The 17,296-nt window shown below is 37.2% G+C and overlaps 1 protein-coding gene across 1 annotated transcript in view; it reads left to right on the top strand.

Moving 5' to 3' along the window:
• The first annotated feature begins 1,112 nt into the window (after positions 1–1,112).
• NXPH2 (neurexophilin 2) overlaps positions 1,113–17,296 on the top strand; it is a 100,539-nt gene continuing 84,355 nt past the window's right edge. The window contains exon 1 of the mRNA XM_006921043.1: positions 1,113–1,163. Within this exon, the coding sequence (XP_006921105.1) occupies positions 1,113–1,163 (51 nt within the window). The remainder of the gene's footprint in view (positions 1,164–17,296) is intronic.

The raw sequence follows: 17,296 nt of genomic DNA, 5'->3' as shown, positions 1-17,296 counted from the left end.
ACACCGGGGTGAGGATAACCGGCAGCAGGTTTGCTATCTTGCCGGGCCTCGAAAATGCCCGTCTTCAAGATTTCGCGAGTGGCAGGTTGCCGCGGGGTCTCCTCCCTTTATTCCTCTCCTCCCGCGCCCGGGCACAAGCTCCCCACAGCGCAGCTCTCTGTGTCTCCGGGACACCCAGCTGTCTATACAATCCCCAACCTGAAGTAAGCCAGGACGCTACACCTAGGCTCGGTTTCTCACAGCCAGCCTCTACCCCTCCGCGAGGTCCCTCTCTGTTCCACTATTTCCCACTTCGGAAATCCTTCCAGCCGCGCCAGCCGCACTTTGCACCCCGTGCTTCGGGCTCTTCGACCTAGGGCTGCCGAGGAGCAGGGAGCTCTCTCGGGATGTCCCAGGCTCCAGCCCCAACCTCCGTGCCCTAGCCTTTCCTATTCGCAGCCCCCCACGCCCCGCCCAAGGACCTTGCCGTCGCCTCCCCCCGCCGCCTCCAACTCCCTGGGTGCTCTCCCAGCGCACTCCTTCCCGCATCTACGCAGGGAGACCTCGTTCCCACCTCCTCAGCAAAACGAGAGCGGGTCAGCAGGCAGGGCGCCTGGCCCAGCGGAGATTCCCGGACCGGCCCTCTGCTGGGCGGGGGCGGACGAGGCACCTGGCCTCAAGGCATTCCGGGACGCGCTCAGCTGTGACCCGCAGCCTCACGGCGGGGCCGGATCGCTAAGCAGCCTTGTGCGGGGAACACGGTACCAAAGCGCCGGATCCGCCGCCTCCAGCCGCCTGGCGCCGGGGCGCTCATCCAGACCCCTGGACGCCGGAGTACTGGTCGAAGCTCGAGCCCAGCGTAGCGTGCGGGAGCTCGAACAGCCCCACAAGCTCCTTTCCGGCACCCTCTAAGGAGGGGGGCGCTGGGGCCCAAGAGGCACCGCCCGCCCTCCCCTTTTATCTGCCCACCCACCCGGCCCGCGCCGCGAGGTACGGCGCGGCACTGCGCTCGGATTCCGGGAGTGAAGAGCCGTGCTGTGTCCCTGGCGTCCTCAGTCCTGTCCCCCGAAGTGGAGATGCGCGAGAGGCAGGCGAGGGCGCGCAGCTCGTGAGACGCCGCGCCAGCCGGCACCATGCGCCTGCGGCCGCTGCCCCTCGTCGTGGTCCCCGGCTTGCTGCAGCTGGTGAGTGCTTGTTCCGCTGCGCGCTCCGCGCTCTGGGGACGCCTTTCGGCGGGAAAATCGCGCTGGTGGCAGATTCGGAAGCGGAGCCTGGGGCTGCTTGGGACGTGGGTATGGGGGCGCGCGGAGTGTAGAGAGTTTGGGGTGGCCCTATGGGTCGGAGGGGAAGATTAGGGAAATAGAATAGAGGGCGCCCGGAGGCAAATGAGGGGCTTAGCGAGGGTTGGGACTTGAGGGTTGGGGTAAAGTAGGCAGAAAGTGGCCGAAAAGAAGGTTCAAGAGAAAGAAGAGGTTTATTGAGAAGCGTCCAGGAGCGGATGAGAGTACAGAATATGATGAGGATGGGCTGAAAGACCTGCCTCCAGCCCAGAGTTTGAGAGGCTTGGTGATTTTTCACGTGTTTTGCCCGGATGCCCGCAGACACACTTCTTCCAAACCACCGCATCGTGCATCTTTGTTCGCAGGGCCAGTTAGTGCGCCTTGCTGCGGGGTAAAACTCAGGTAAAAGACCGATCGGGGGCGGGGGAGGCGGGGCAGTCAGGATTTCTCTTCCTTTTCTATATGGCGCTGGGGACTGAGCTGGGGTTTTCTGCTGGCAGGGACGCAGGAGGTAACTTTCCACTCAACTCCACGCAAGAGCCCTCTTTCGGGCATCTCTAAGCAGTATGTTCTGGAAGACCTCTCCATCCTGGTCTGGGCAGCTCAGGGGTCGCTGAGGAATAGGAAGGGTGTTAGAACGTGATCCAGGGTTCTCCAGAGAAGCTCTAGGCGACTGTTCGCATTGTGACTCTCATTTCTCCTTGCGTTTCCCGCGTGGCGCCCTGCTCTCCTTAGGAAATATGCCTATATACTTACTGTATGTATTGCTAGTTAATTACATTTTTAGGAAGAGTCCCAAGTAAGATCTTGAGAACACAACTTTTAAAATTATAGAAGGGGACAACTTTGGCTCAATGTGCCTCTGTGATGGGTTTCTCCTGCTCTATTGGCACTCGGTCTTGATAGGGTGCTGTTAAGTGGGCTTTCTCCAGGTGCCCTGATTTCTTTGGCCCTCACACTGAAGACCACCCAGTTAGCTCTGGTCTGTTAAAACAAGATTAAGGAACCCAAACACTTAGAGAATGATGATCTCTCCCTTTTTTTTTTTTTTCCTTCCTTCCTTCTCCTTTCTTTCTATTATTTTCCTTTAGAGGGAAAGATCAAGCAACTTATGAAACTTTTTCTATCATATGTGTGCTATTGTAAAGGCAGCGATACTTTGCAAGTTTTGAAGATGGAAGGCATTCTAAAAGGTCTTAGAGAAGGGAAGAGGTAGTGGCAAGGAAGAGCCTGTTCATTCTTGTTACAACAGAGATTAGCTTCACCTGCTCAGCATTTACTAAGGACTTCTTCAGAGGCATCAAGAAGGAAATGCAGTGATGTTCCCAAGTGCCTTTGAATGAGTGAGCACATGCTGGCTATATGTAACAATGCATGTTAAAATAAAATTTACATCTGAGTAAGGCATTATGCAAGCAACATATATGCCACATTAGTCTTTAGTATCACTTGCTTTTTGAAATGTTTAATTTGGATTCCAATAAGATGTGATCTAAAAAAGCAGTATTTATATGGTGAGTGTAAATAAAACTCTAAAAATCTGAGGAAATCAGGTGCTTAGGTAGGATCTCCAGAATATATTCATGAATATCTTAGTTCATTAATTTAATTTTGCATTCAACGATCATGAACCTTGCATCTATTCCACTATGTTAAACTCTTAAAGATTAGATATATTTTGCGGCATATGTTTGGGAAAAAGTTCTCCTATCAGATACTATATTGCAGATGTTAGATTTTTTTTTTTTTCACACCACCATAGTCAATAGGGAATAGGAAATACATCATGAAGCTATTACATACCCTCCTTAGGAGCTAGATTCTAATATTACAGCACAAATTGATTGATTAGTTTTTAAGAAAGCTTATGTCAAATTCTAATCCGTTTTTGGATTGTGCTTGGGTTGTAATGTTGGGATTTTTTGTTGCTGTTGTTTTTTTTTCCTGGAGCACTTTATCATGGTAAGTGAGGTGGGGAGCTGCAGCTGTGTGATAAGCACACATTCTTTACACTGCCATCCTTTTGGACAATAAAAGGCTGTTTACATTCTCCACATTCTTAGAGCTGTTGCCAGCCTTATAGCACAAGGGGTTAGGATCTGAAAGGAAAAAAAAGAGTGGCCAGGCAGAGTAGATCTAAATTAAAACATACCCCAATCTGACCACATGCCCCACCCCAGCAGGTATCAAAAAGGACAGATCATAATTTGGTCCTTCAGATAGCTTATAGTTTTATTCTACCTTTTTCAGCTCTTATTGAGCTTCTTTGTTAAATCCCAACAGCAAGTGGATAAAATGTTTTCTAGATTTGAAAACTAGTCTTTTAATTTTCTAGGAACCATATCTACTTATAGATCTGTCCTGGAGGGGCGGAGGAGGGACGAGATTGGGTTATTATTGGAACCGGATCTTACTTTTCCATCCGCACTCCCCCAACCTGAAGAATATACTTTTAAAAACGTTAAATATTTTTAATGAGTAGTGGATTCATTTGGGGATATTGAAAATTTAATTTTAAGAAAATTGCCTGTTTTATTTGAAAGCAGTCGCAAGGAGTTGGGCCCAAATAAGTCACTAACTCCATAATACTGGTACAATAACTATAATGTTTTTACTTATCTTTGTGATATTTAAAAATTTTAAGAAAACAATAAACTGAATTGATGAATATTGAAGGTAGCCTAAAAAGTATGTGTGTATGTTACCTGTTTTTGCCCAATTTTCCTGGCCTGTGTCCAGTCTTTTAATAGACAGGTTGCTATACCTAATTAATAGGATTACTAGGTACTTGCAAAATTTAAATATCAATCCTAAATGTATTATTTTCCTTGCAATTTTTATTCAGCAACATATTCTTTATAAAAATATTAACAGCACATTATTCTTTTTCTGCCACTTAATGAAGAGAAAATTAGCATTTGAAATTAATATTATAATAAATGGAATGTTATTTCATGATATGATCCAAGGTAAAGACATCACTAGTTGACAACTTCTTACGGATTTGCATGATAATTTGTAACTCATAATAAGTGTGATTTTTTGCCTTTAAGTAAAATGCAGATTATAAAAGGATTAAATTTGAATTTAAATGGATGATTATCTTGAGTTTAAGATAAAATTTAGCTATGACTTTTTAAATAAGTTATACATTTCAACTTATTTTTCTGTGATATAATGATGAGTTTATAAAGTAAAATATAAATTAAAAGTAATGTAAGTTAGCAAATTTTTAGAATCCTATAAAATCAGAATACTTGTGATGTAAGGTGTTACAGTTTTAAGTTCATTCTCATAATATAGCATTGTCTTACATGAACTTATTAAGATTTTTATCTTAAATTAATTTTAATATTTGTTTAGTATAATATTTATAACATTTATTACCAGTTCCGCTTTTACTCATGACTGTCTTTCATTCAAAAATCGCAATTTCCCTCATACAGTTTTGATCAATAAACATCAAATCAGTATTTCCCAGTGTTGGATCAATAATCGTCTGTTGGCGAGATGACAATGCAGAGGAGAAAAACACCATATCATGGTTACAATTTAGAGTTGGCTGGGCTTTAAAATTAACTCCTCCTTAAAAGCATCATTATCTTAGACATTTTTAAATGAGAATTAGGATTAGAAAATTAAATTCTCTTTTCTAGCAACTCACCTCCCACTATAAATTGTGTTTCCCTTACCTATTCTGAGATTTTGTTATTTGGTGTAGTTTTAAATGCCTTCCACATAGGAAACTGACTCCTTTGGGGAACTTATTTTATAACTTAACTAGATTTCTGAAATCTAGTTATTACAGAAAAGAAAAGCTTTTTTAATCTTTTTCTGTATTTTTTTTTAATTTCCTTTTTTTGAATTGTTTCTGATTAGTGGTCAAAATGCTAAATAAGGCAAAAGCCTTTTATGAAAAACCTTTCAGAGGTTTTACATTGTCAGCTTAAAATGCATAGCTCTTGAAAGTAGAATGAATTAAGAAATGTTGATTTTTATAATACATTGCCCACCTTTCATCTATTAAAGAGGTAATCAACACATTTTCAATGATTTAGTCATTTAGTAGTAGCAATCAATGATAAATATAAATGTGTCACAGGTTTGTGATTTTGTAAAAGCTCTAGGACTATCTCTTATGGTTTACATATTCTGCGGACTTCTTTACTTGAAGGTTTGCTGGGTAAGATTTGAAAAAAGAATTATAGCCGCACACTCAAGTGCTTACAGTTAGGGCTGTGTCAGCGTTTCCGTAAAGAATCTCATTTCTATCTTAGCCATAAGCATTATTGCTGGTCAGAAGTTGGCATTTAATATCTTGATTTGGGAGTCAGTTATTTTAAAGCTGCTTTAAAAAATTGATCCAAATGATTTTGAGCTCTCATCTATGTGAGGCTACTCTCTAGGTATCATTATAGTATGAAAGATGATGATTTAACAAACTAATTTCTATGTTATTTTTGCACAGTGATTATAATTTAAATCGTAATATGTTTAAATTATTTTAAATACTCCTTTCTCGATTAACCTTTTTATTACACGTTGTATGATTTTGTAACACTGTTTTATCATGAATGTTTCTAATTGTGCCAAATTCAGTGCCCTAGTCAGTGTTTTTGAGTCTTTATAGTTAACAGTCTATTTGAACTTTTTTATTACTTGTGATATGACCGATGGTGTTGATGACCACTCCATTCTTTAGTTCATCACTTTGCTCAAAAAAAAAGGATCTCAAGCAATTTACAGCATAAGTTTTCATTTTATAGAAAGAATTCTAATATATGATTGATTGAAAACTCCCATTTTATATTATTTTTAGTTCATGTAAATCTAGATAAAAATCTTGAAATAACTGGTCGGTTATGCTTTAAGATTAATATATAATAAGGAATTCTCTTTCTTTAACTGCTATTGAAAATGAAAGTTTTGTTCTTCAAACCCAAAATCTATAAGAAATATTTTCCTATTTCCTTGCCAGATTATTCAAGAAATTAAAATAGTTGTCTTTAAAATTGCCATTATTCTTGTACATTTTGCCTTTCTTAGATTTATGGACCTATGGTAAGAGAAGTGGAAAGTTGTATAAACCTAAACTATAATGATAACAATACTCTCTTAGATTTGCATATAATTACCTGTTTTTAAGTTATTTCACATAGTTTATCACATTCTGTTCTTCCAATAAAACAACAAGATAGAGAAGGCCATTTTAATTGTTTCCATTTGTGTATTGGAAAGAACGATTCATTTGGTGTCAATAGACTTGGGTTCTATTTCTAAATAAATTGCAAATTCAACCAGTAGTTACTGACTAACTGTTTGGACCTAGACTTCATGCTGAGACTATAGCAGACATTGAGGACATAGAAGTAAACAAAATAGAACTGGTCTGAGAGTGTCTGTGTGTATTCATGAGTGTGTGTCTTGGGCTGGTTTTTTAACAGCTACATTTGTAAAATGAAGTCATTAATGACAAAGTTGATGAAAAATCAACTTTCTAGCATCTCTTTCCATATATATATACACACACACACACACACACACACACACACACACACACATATATATATATAACAGTGGTTCTGAATTTTTTTATGAATTCCATCTTAAGTTACTGTACAATTTAAAGTATGTCTTGCATACGAACATAATAGTTTTAAATATAATTTTTACATAAAGTTTATGCTGTTAACATCACAAATGGTACATATATTTAGAAGTAGACTTAAAACACTGCCAAACAGCTTCATGTTCATCCTGCTTATTGAAAAGGAAAATTTAGTGAAACCAGGCAAAGGGAATTGATAAACACTTATTTAACACATGTAATCAATAAAATCAATAATATTTCACTAAAATAGTACATTCACGGTTTACTCCCTATATTATTTTAAATTGTAAACTACTAACATCTAGTCACTGCTTTAATTTATATAAAAAATAGATTGACTCGCAGTTAAATTCTAACTATTAAAATAAACAACATTACAGTTTAATACCGTACTTTAACCCGAAGAATAGTATGTGACTTTTGTACACCTCAGTAGAATCCAGCATATTTAAATCAGAAATACGTTAAACTAACTCCAAAGGATTCAGGAGTTCAGATGTAAATGGTACAAAATGTTTAAAGGAAAATCAATGAAGAACTAGTATGTGAGACCCATCAAAGAAGGAGAAAATTGTTAATAGTCTTAATATCAGGAAACGAGCCAACTGAAACAGTCTTACTAGTCCTGGGTCTCAATCCAGATATGCTTTAAACAACATAAATGGCTTTAAAAATGAACTTTGACTTTGTGACATTGCTGTTTTTGGCCAAATAAAGTGATTCTAAGGTCATAAAAACACTTATGTAAATCTCTTCATGCGAGACTATGCAAAATTGTGACTTTCAAGCACTGTTGTATATACTAACAATTTTTAAATCTCAATGATTTCATCTTAAGTTATATAGCATGTGTATTTATTCATTCAAAAAAGAAATAGTCAAGATTATTTGAAAGAGAGACTGCATGTTTAATTTATATAGTTGTTAAAAGTCCATATGATTTCTATTCCAGAATTCTATCCCGAATTTGTGTGTGTAGACTTAACCAGTAAACGTCTTTGATTGAGCACAACAATCTGCACACTATTTTGAAGGGATAATGAATGCAGTAAGAAAATAAGGACTCTAAAGAACCATTGAACATTTTGTCATAATGATAACAATAATTTTTATGAATAAAGTTTTGCATTTTGATAATCCAAACAGACAGCAATTGTGATCGGTATAAGGAATATGGCCACAGAAATGAAAAGAGAGATGAAATTATCAAGGGCATGCTTTCCACAATCATAAATTCCCCTTTTGGTTCCATGTTGATGGTTTCCAAATTTGTACCTCAGTTCCTACCCTGTGGTTTCATAGCTTACTGTTCATTTTTACTTGGATGCTTTACTACCAACCCACGGTCATTTTTCCTGAACAAGTGCCTTCCAACATTCGTGGATTCAGATCTTAAAGTTACTACCTCCCCCTTTTTAATCTGGTATATTTGTGTTCGGACAAGTGACTTAGCATAAAGTACTGCAGAGTTTACAAGATTCTTTCACATATGTTATCTCATGGTTCATTTTCTCATCAGCTCCAAAAGGTAAACAGAGCAATAGTTATTGCATCCATTTTACAGATGAAGAAACAAAAGCATTGAAGGTTTCAGAGATGGACTACCACACAAAAGGTGAAACCTGAATTGCCAGCCCAGTCCAGCCCTTAGCTTATGGCAGCATCCATTTGTAGCAGAAGGTTGTGAGATCCACCATTGACACTCAGAATGATGGGCTTGAGGAACATTTCTAGGAAACATCCTGTTCTGCTCCGTGACCATGCTGAGGTAGAAACCTCAACTCATTCATTTTAAAAATCTTTTAAACAAGTTTGTCATAAAGCCAAACAAGTTAAACAGGACAAATGGATTGTTGGATCATGTCCCTTAAGAGGGCATTCTGTTTAGAATTTAACATCGCAGAGTTTAGTTGCCAAGTGCTCCAGCTTTTACGTAGCTTTAGGATTAAGTTGGTGGCCGGTTCGGGTTAGAATCAGCGGAGGATTTGAGAGTTCCTTTAATTTCTTAATATATCAAGCTGTACCACTTCAGACTGAGAAGATGAACAGGAAAAGAGAGAAAGGCTGTAATTTCTATTAAGGGCCACTTAATCTTGGTTTTCTAATCGACAGGTGGGAATACGAGAAAGCCGATATGGAGAGGCTATCTAGTACTGCGGGTGCTCACACTAGTGCAGAACTTGCAAGCATTCATATTTAATTTTGCTTTACTGGTAGCATACTTGCTCTTGCAAGTATGAAAATGTGTATTTTATTATAAAATGTGTATTTTATTATAAAGGTAGTATGTTTTAGCAGATGTTATTATTAGCTCTCTACCCAGATCCCTTAGGATTTCTTTTTAGCCCCTTTTTTGTTTTTATTTTAACACTAGGTACCTGTAACTTTCCTTCGGAGGATTTCCTCAGGTGTTGGATGCGCCTTGCCAGAAAGCACTCAGAGCCAAACTGCTGTGCCCTTCCTCAGCACAGCTCTTGACAAATGACTGACTGACAGGGGCCAGGGTGTGAAAAGCTTTGCTCCCTAGCTCTGAGGTTTAACTAATACTCTGGAGTGCCCCTGTGGGAGGAGGCCGAAGCTACCTTCAAGGAGAAGTTGCCTGAGATCTATCACACACTTCCAGGGCTCCCTCCCATTCTCCCACCTGCTGCCTCACTCCCTTACCAGACTTCTCCAGAAGTGCTTGATTATAAAGCACTTGCACTCCAACATTTGTCTCGGCATTTGCTTCTGGAGAACCCGATCTAAGATTTCTGTTTAATATTTTTTTCATATTCAGGAATTTTTTAAGTGACCATTCTCATCCCTCTCTGCTTTCTGCCATCTCACACTAACAATCACTATTAATATTTTAATGTGTATCTTTCTAGAAAGTATGGATATATATGCTTTTATCGTAAGTATATCAGCACAACATGATGTTCTATAACATGTATTTTTAATGCAGTAATGTGGCCATTTTGTGCAGTATTTTTGAGGATTCATTATATTTATATTTTTGAGGATTCATTATATTTCATGGCATTGATTGTGTATTTAATCAGTCCCTTATTAATTTTTTGATTGTTTTGAATTTTTTTATACATTCATGAATTCAAAGAAATGAAATAAATTCCTAGAATGAATAAAATGGAATTTTATTTCCTGGAATTGAAAGTACTGATTCAGTGCGGGAATACATAGTATGAATTTGAGTAAATATAAATCTCTCCCTAAATGACTACTCCAACATACAGTACCACTCATGGTGCATATGCCTACCTATATCTCTATCTAAATTGTGTGTTTTTTTTTAAACTTAGCCAATCTATTAGAGGGAAACACCTCGTTGTTTTTAAAATGTGCTTATACTACTTATCAGAAAGGTAATGTGTGTTTTTATATCTAATAGCAATTTGTATTTCTTGTTTTGTGATTTTCCTTTTTAAATAATTCCCTGTTTTTCAGTTTTTTTCTTTAGCCTTTAAACTTTAGTTTCATTTTCATATTGCTCTTGCATAATTGTTTATTTTATTATTCTTGGATATTTTATATATTATGGTGTTATTGTGGATATTGTTTACAAGCTTGACATTTAAAACTTATTTTTTGCTGGAGTATAAAGAAAGCTATTTATTTTAGTATATTTGTGTTTGTATCAGTTCTATTTCTGAACTGTATTATTAGTTTTAATAATGTTTAATTGGATTCTTCTGGGTTTTCTGTATAGACAATCATATTATTTGTAAATAATTTTATATTTGCTCTTTCTATTGAACTTTTATGACTCTTAAATTAAGATTTATTCTCCTAATGTACCTAGTAGAAATTTCAGAATATTGTTTAATAACACTGTGAAAGATTTTTTTTTATAATTCCAACTTTAAACTTCACTACATATGATGCTTGCTTTTAGTTTCTAATAAACTATCAAGTTAAGAATACACTTCCATATTAGAATAGATTTACATCAATCACAGAGATTGATTTCAGATACAGTTTTATCATCCCTCAAAATGATCGTATATTTTAAATTTTTTAACCTGTTTATATTTCTTATTTGTGAATTGGTTTCCTAGAATTAAGCTGTTTAAACAAAGTTAAATTATCTGTATTTTAATACACTGGTGTGTATATATATATATATATTTTTATGTTATTAGTATTTTATTTAGGAACACTAATTTTATATTCATAAGTAAAACACGGTAAAGTCAAATATGTCAGCTTTTGCATCAGGTTTATTCTAGAATCCTAATTAGAAAAACTTCTATTTCTCATCCTTCAATCCAGGGGAAGTTAAAATAATTCAAAATTGTTTTTCCCTTGGAAGTTTGTTGGGAATCATTTTAATTCATTTGAGCCTTTTTGTTTTATTTAGGAGAGGAGATCTTTTATAAACATTTCATTTCCTTTATGGCTACTTATCCATTCAAGATTTCATCTTCAACCCTACTGAATCCCTTTTATTAATTTTAAAAGGGAGTTAGGCATTTTTTGTGTATTTAGCATAAAATTTATTTAGCATAAAATTATATATATTAGTACCTTAATTTAAAAAATTATTCCATTCCTGTGAATTTATGCCATATTTCCCCCTTAAGTCTGTATTAATTGTTTTGGAACAAAACACTTTTTGGTAACATTTATATTCCTATTTTCATTCATTTCTTCATTTAGCAGTTTAAGTGTCTGTTGTAGGCATGACACTATGCTAAGCTTTTCCTTAGATCGTATTCCTAGGGGTCTGCCCTCCTTCTTTCTCTAGGTCTACCAGTGTAAACAGAAGCTTTCTGTGGCGGAGTCCATAGTTAATTCACTGAGTGGTCCAACCTAAATGAAGCCCCCTGTTAAAGGGTGGGCCTCAGCCCTCTTTCTGCTCAGTAGAGGACATTGCAACCTCCTGATAGCAACACTAGCTAATGCTTGCTTGCATTCCCAGCTTGTATGCTAAGCTTGGCAGTGGAAAGATTGTACTCTGTGGAGAGTAAACCCTAGTTTACTGCTTCTGTGCTTTTCTCCTTTGCCTTTGTTTGGTTATAGGCTGCTCAGCACACTTGGTTTTTCCATCATCTGACTCATTTTTCTTTATATCTTCTAGAGATGCTCAAGTTTTGTTGACTCTTGGCATCCTTTTCTCTTTCTATCACCACAATGCATTCATTCTGGTTTTTGCACTCCTAGTTCATTTCATTGGAAATTTGGGGAGGAGGCATGGTAAATGCATTCACTCAGCTTTCCTCCTTGAAACTGGAAATCTTCTAGTCATGTTTGGCTCATCTTTCTTTATCCCCTATAATATCCATTCAGTCACAAAATCCTATGAAATTTCCTTCCAAATCCCTCTGTAAACTGTCTCTTCCTCTCCACCTGCTGCCATTTCAACACTACAGCAGCCTCTTAGCTGGTCTACTAGACATGAGACTTCTAAATTCATTCCACAAGTCACGAAATCATCTTTCTTAAATTCTCTTTTAATTTACTATCCAACTCCACTATTAAGAATAAGATTGTGATTTCTTTTTTCTTAACTCATTGAGTCTTTCTGGTTTTCCAGCTTTGAATACCTCATCCAATACACAGTACATACTCTTATCTGTTGCCAAGCATGTATCCTTAATACTCCGTGAATACTTTAGAGTACAGAGAAAGCATAGGTTTTGGTATCATACTCTCAGTGCTTTATCTCTAGTATCTTGGTCAAGCCAATAAATCTACTCTATTTACTTCCCTCATTAAATAATGGTAATTATAGCTATTCCATATGGTTATGATGATTATATACAAAAATATAAAATGCCTAGTACCTTGCATTAGCTTAACAAAGGTCAGTTTTTATTTCCACCTGCAACAGCTTAGGTTCCCCGTGTGCAAGCAACAGAAACTGACTCTGACAAACTTAGGCAGAGAAGAAATTCATGAAAACAGGGCAGCTCACAGGAAAGGTTGCGAACTAGGCACATCTAGAGCAGAATCAAGGGCCTAGGTATCAGGAAAGTATCAGTTAGCTAAGATGCTGAATAAATGCCAACCTTTTTTCCTCCAGTCCTTGTTTCACTTCATTTAAGATACCATGTTCTGGTTGAGAGATCCTGATTGGCTTGGGTCATATGTCTTAGCTTGAGAAGGGATGGGGGCGGGTACTTGGATGCAGTTTGATACATACTAGGAAAGCAACACTACATATATCCCATTAGAGAATTTGTTATCAAAATTCGCACTAAAAGAAGTCCTCTGTTAAAGAAAGAGACCCAAACACCCACAAAGAAGACCTATTCCAGGTCTTTATATTAATTATCATGGTCTTTCACTCATAAGTAGACACATACAACCAAAGATCATCAGACATTTAAGAGAACTCATTAAAAAAAAAAGGCGGGGCGGGGAACAGATTTTAATTTTAAAGATTCCTAATTAGTATTCCCAGATAATCAAGAGGGTACCACATCCTGAAAAAAAAAAGTAGGCTGCTGCGAAGAAAGTCCAACTGGGTAACAAGAAAGAATTCTTGGAAATGAAATATATAACCGATAAAATTAAAAAGTCAGGCAGAAGGTTGAAAGAACAGGGTTAATGCCCGTACTGATGAACTGTAAGGTGAAGTCAGGGAAATCTGCCATAACAGAACCAAATGACCAAAATAGGACATGTGAGAGAACAGTGATGAGACACAAAGGATAAACCCAGAAAATCCATTGAGGAGCCCCAGAAACAAATAACAGGCTATGAGGGAGGGAACGTAGTCAAAGAACAGTGTTTAATTAGCTGATTATAAAACAAACAAAATCCTGGTGAAATTTCTGAACTCAAAGGAAAAAAATAGAAAATCCTAAGAGCTTTCAGAGAAACAAGACAGATTGTTGACAAAACAAACACACATTTCATTAACCACACTGGATCTTAGAAGCAATGGAATAGTGCCTTCAGAGTTCTGAGGGGAAAGGGATATTGAACCTACAGCCAAATTATTAATCAAGTATGAAGAGAAAGGGGAGGAAGAAGAAAAAGAGAAAATTAAAAAATGGCATTTGGGGCATGCAAGGATCTCAGAGGAGTTACCATTTACTCCATATGGAAACGTCCTCAGAGATATTTGAGCAAAGAAAGAAAGAATATAGAACAAAGGGATGATGAGGGATACAGTAGTATCTGAGCATGACTCAGAAGAAGTGAAGGAAGCCAGAGAAGAATTTGTTAGCCTCACCCTGGAAGGTGAAGTGTTCCATTTCCTTCTCTGTGATCCAGTCCTACTGTGTCTCTGCAGGGAATTCCATTTTAAATCATTTCACTTTTATAAGTGCTATTATAAGTTTACTGAGTTTGAAATGTACTTCTACACAAAGCATCGATGATTTAAATATAACTTAAGAACAGAATGTAATGAACTAATATGATATAAAAATTTGGAGTAAAAGGAATACAAGAGGTGGTGATAGGCGAGCATGCCTATTTTCTTATCTTTCATAGTAAGAAGAGAAGCTATCTAATGTTAACAAACTAAGAAATAGACATAAAGGCTTAAAACTACCAAATAATAGAATTAAAAATAACGCAGCCAACAAAAACTTAGTATGTAAATTTATTTACTATGTGCTTTTGTTTCTTATCATTTAGATTATAAAAATAAATTTAAAATTGACATCTGGAAAAGTCATTTTGACCTTATAATGTGATTTCATATTTGTGCACTTCTTTTTATGTAGTGCTTTTGACAAATATTATTTCTATGCGAATTTCAAAATAAAAAAGTTTTTAGTGCCGGGGAGAGCTGCTCGGCAGTGGTGAAGACATGCTTGCAAGGCCATGAGTTTGCCTTCACTAGGAGGTAATGAATGCGTTTATGGCATAGATTGTGGTGATGGTTACATAGGTGTATACCTATCTTCAAACTCATCAAGTTAAGTACGTTAAATATTTCCAGCTTTGTGTATGTCAGTCATGCCTCAATAAGTGGTTTCAAAAATGGGTAAGCAGAGGTGATCTGTTGGGTCCTGATGTGTAGGGCAGGGTTTCTCTGCGTTAGCAGAGAAACTATTGAATTTTGGGCTGCATAATTACTTGTTGTGTTGGAAGGAGGTTTTGGAGCAAGGCAGTGTCCCGTGCATTGTAAGATGTTTAGCAGCATCCCTCCCTGGACTCTAACCACTAGATGCCAGTAGCACATTCTCCCAATTGTGGCAACCAAAATGTCTTCACACATTGACACGTGTGCCCTAGGTAACAAACATACCCAGCTGAGAACCACCACTGTAGAGGATTCCCGGCTGTAAGAAGCTGAATCAATGATGACCTCTTTGGCCTCTCTCAATTAAGTGCTTTTGAGTCAGCATTTTGCCTAGACCTAGTTTCTTTCTTAACACTTCTTTTCGTCTCAGGTAAGTTTCCTCCACTTCAGTTCTATTCAACCAATATATTTGAGTGCCAACTCTGTCTGGCACTGTGCGCAGTGCACACATCTCTGTTTGACAGATTTTCCTTTTTAAGGGAAATGAATAATGAGTGATCCTCCTGATATCCTTGGTGGTCGAGAGTTCCCTCTCTAATAGAAATTTATACATTTTATTTTACAAGTATAGATCTTACCAGTTGTTAGGGCTGGCTTAGAGAGTTTTAGTAAAGCCTTCAAATTTCTATATTTTAAAATGCAGTAATGATAACATACTTTATAGAAGATAGCAAACAAAACAGAAAAAAAACAATTACAAATAATATGTTTGATAAAAATATGAACTGAATCATATTTGATGTGTATATTTGCTACAATTAAATTATAGTGGGATAACCTTCTTCAAAGAGTTTATCATGAACTCAGATTATATTATAGGTATCAAACTGGAGAGCAGCACTTTTGAGTGGAAAATTTGATCCTATGTTTTTAAAATTTTAAGAAGTATCTTAAAACTCTTAAAAGCTCAATTTTTAAGAGCAAGAACACATTTCTTTTTTATTAAAAAATCGGGATGGTCAAGTTTACTGAAATGTAAACTAAGAGTTACCCTATTTTTATAAATGGTATGAACCACTTTCTTCTCCATTGGAATGCATCTTAAATTAAGTTTCTCCTTTAAGGCAATTCTCATTAAAAAATATTATCTGTGAAAGTATACTGTAAGAGTTGCATCTTCTCCCCCAGAGGTAAACATGCTAATAAAAAAAAATAAGCAGAATCCCTCCTGGTGTTCAAATTTGAAATATAATGTTTTTTCATGAAATTATAACTATGCATAAGTAATGACCTTAGTTGTGGGATGAACTGAGAGCCATGGTGGACTGCAGCTGGTCTGCCACTCTGTCCCTTTATATTATGGAAGATTAGCCTCTTCACAGGCTCCTGTGTGTGTTGACACCCTGTGCAGGCCAGCACATTCTTTCTCCTGCCTTTGGACATAAGAACACATGCACACAGATAACACTCTCCTAGTGAACTTTTCCTACCACATCAAAAATGATTTCTTTTCATTGGCAGGAAGATGTCTTACCTCTACCTTGAAAGTTATAGATCTATATTATGCTGCTGCCATTTTCTGTACAAATGATTAAGCAAGCCAGTTTTTACAGATATATTCCTAGCTTCCCTCAAAGATTAATGTAGGAAATGGTCATAGAAAAACCTTTTTAAAAAAAAAAATATTTATTTATTTTTATGGTGACATTGGTTAACGAAATCCATAAGCAGAGATGAAATACTGCCATTTGCGACAATATGAAAAACCTTTTTTGATAACACTTATATTCATATTTTCATTCATTTCTTCATTCAGCAGTTTAAGTGTGTACTGTAGGCATGACACCAAGCTAAGCTTTTCCTTATAATGTGTACCTAGGGACAAAAATCTTTTTTCCTGATAAATCAAATATCCTTATTTAAAGAATGAGTGTTCCAACTCAGTGTTTCTTTTTCTACTTTTCCTACCAGAAAGAACAGAGATAATAAATAGCTCAGTTGCAGCAACTATCTATACTATCCCAATTTTCTTGATGTTTTCTCTCCCATTATATAGCTCTAAACCACACATGTCTGCTTTTACAGTTGGTTCTATTATACATGGCTTGTATCATGTGCTTTGGAAATACTTTTAGAGAGTATGAGAGCTTAAATTTTTTTGCCAGATGTTTCACCGTTGTTGTCCTGAAATTTGATGGAATCATTTCAGTTCTGTGGGTATGCATTTCCTCTAAAATGTTCTTTCTGAAAATTGAGGTGTTTGGATTCACTGATTCCAAAAAGGCTGGTCCATGGGCTACAGCCATAGTAAGTATTTTCAGAGCCTTCAGGCATGTTATATCAGTGTCTCTAGGCTGGGGCCAATGCACCAGGTGATGCTGGGGCCCAGCCAGATTTGGGAAAGCCTAGACCAGATGGTCTCTTAGATGTCCTTTGCCTTTATGAATTTATGATGCTGTCGAAAGCATGGCCTCTGGTGGGTGGAATATAAGCCAGTCCCTA

Source organism: Pteropus alecto, unplaced genomic scaffold, assembly GCF_000325575.1.
Source record: "Pteropus alecto unplaced genomic scaffold, ASM32557v1 scaffold3, whole genome shotgun sequence".
NCBI classification, from domain to species: Eukaryota; Metazoa; Chordata; class Mammalia; order Chiroptera; family Pteropodidae; genus Pteropus; species Pteropus alecto.
The sequence above is the reverse complement of the archived record's forward strand: the minus strand, read 5'-3'. Positions and strand labels throughout refer to the sequence as shown.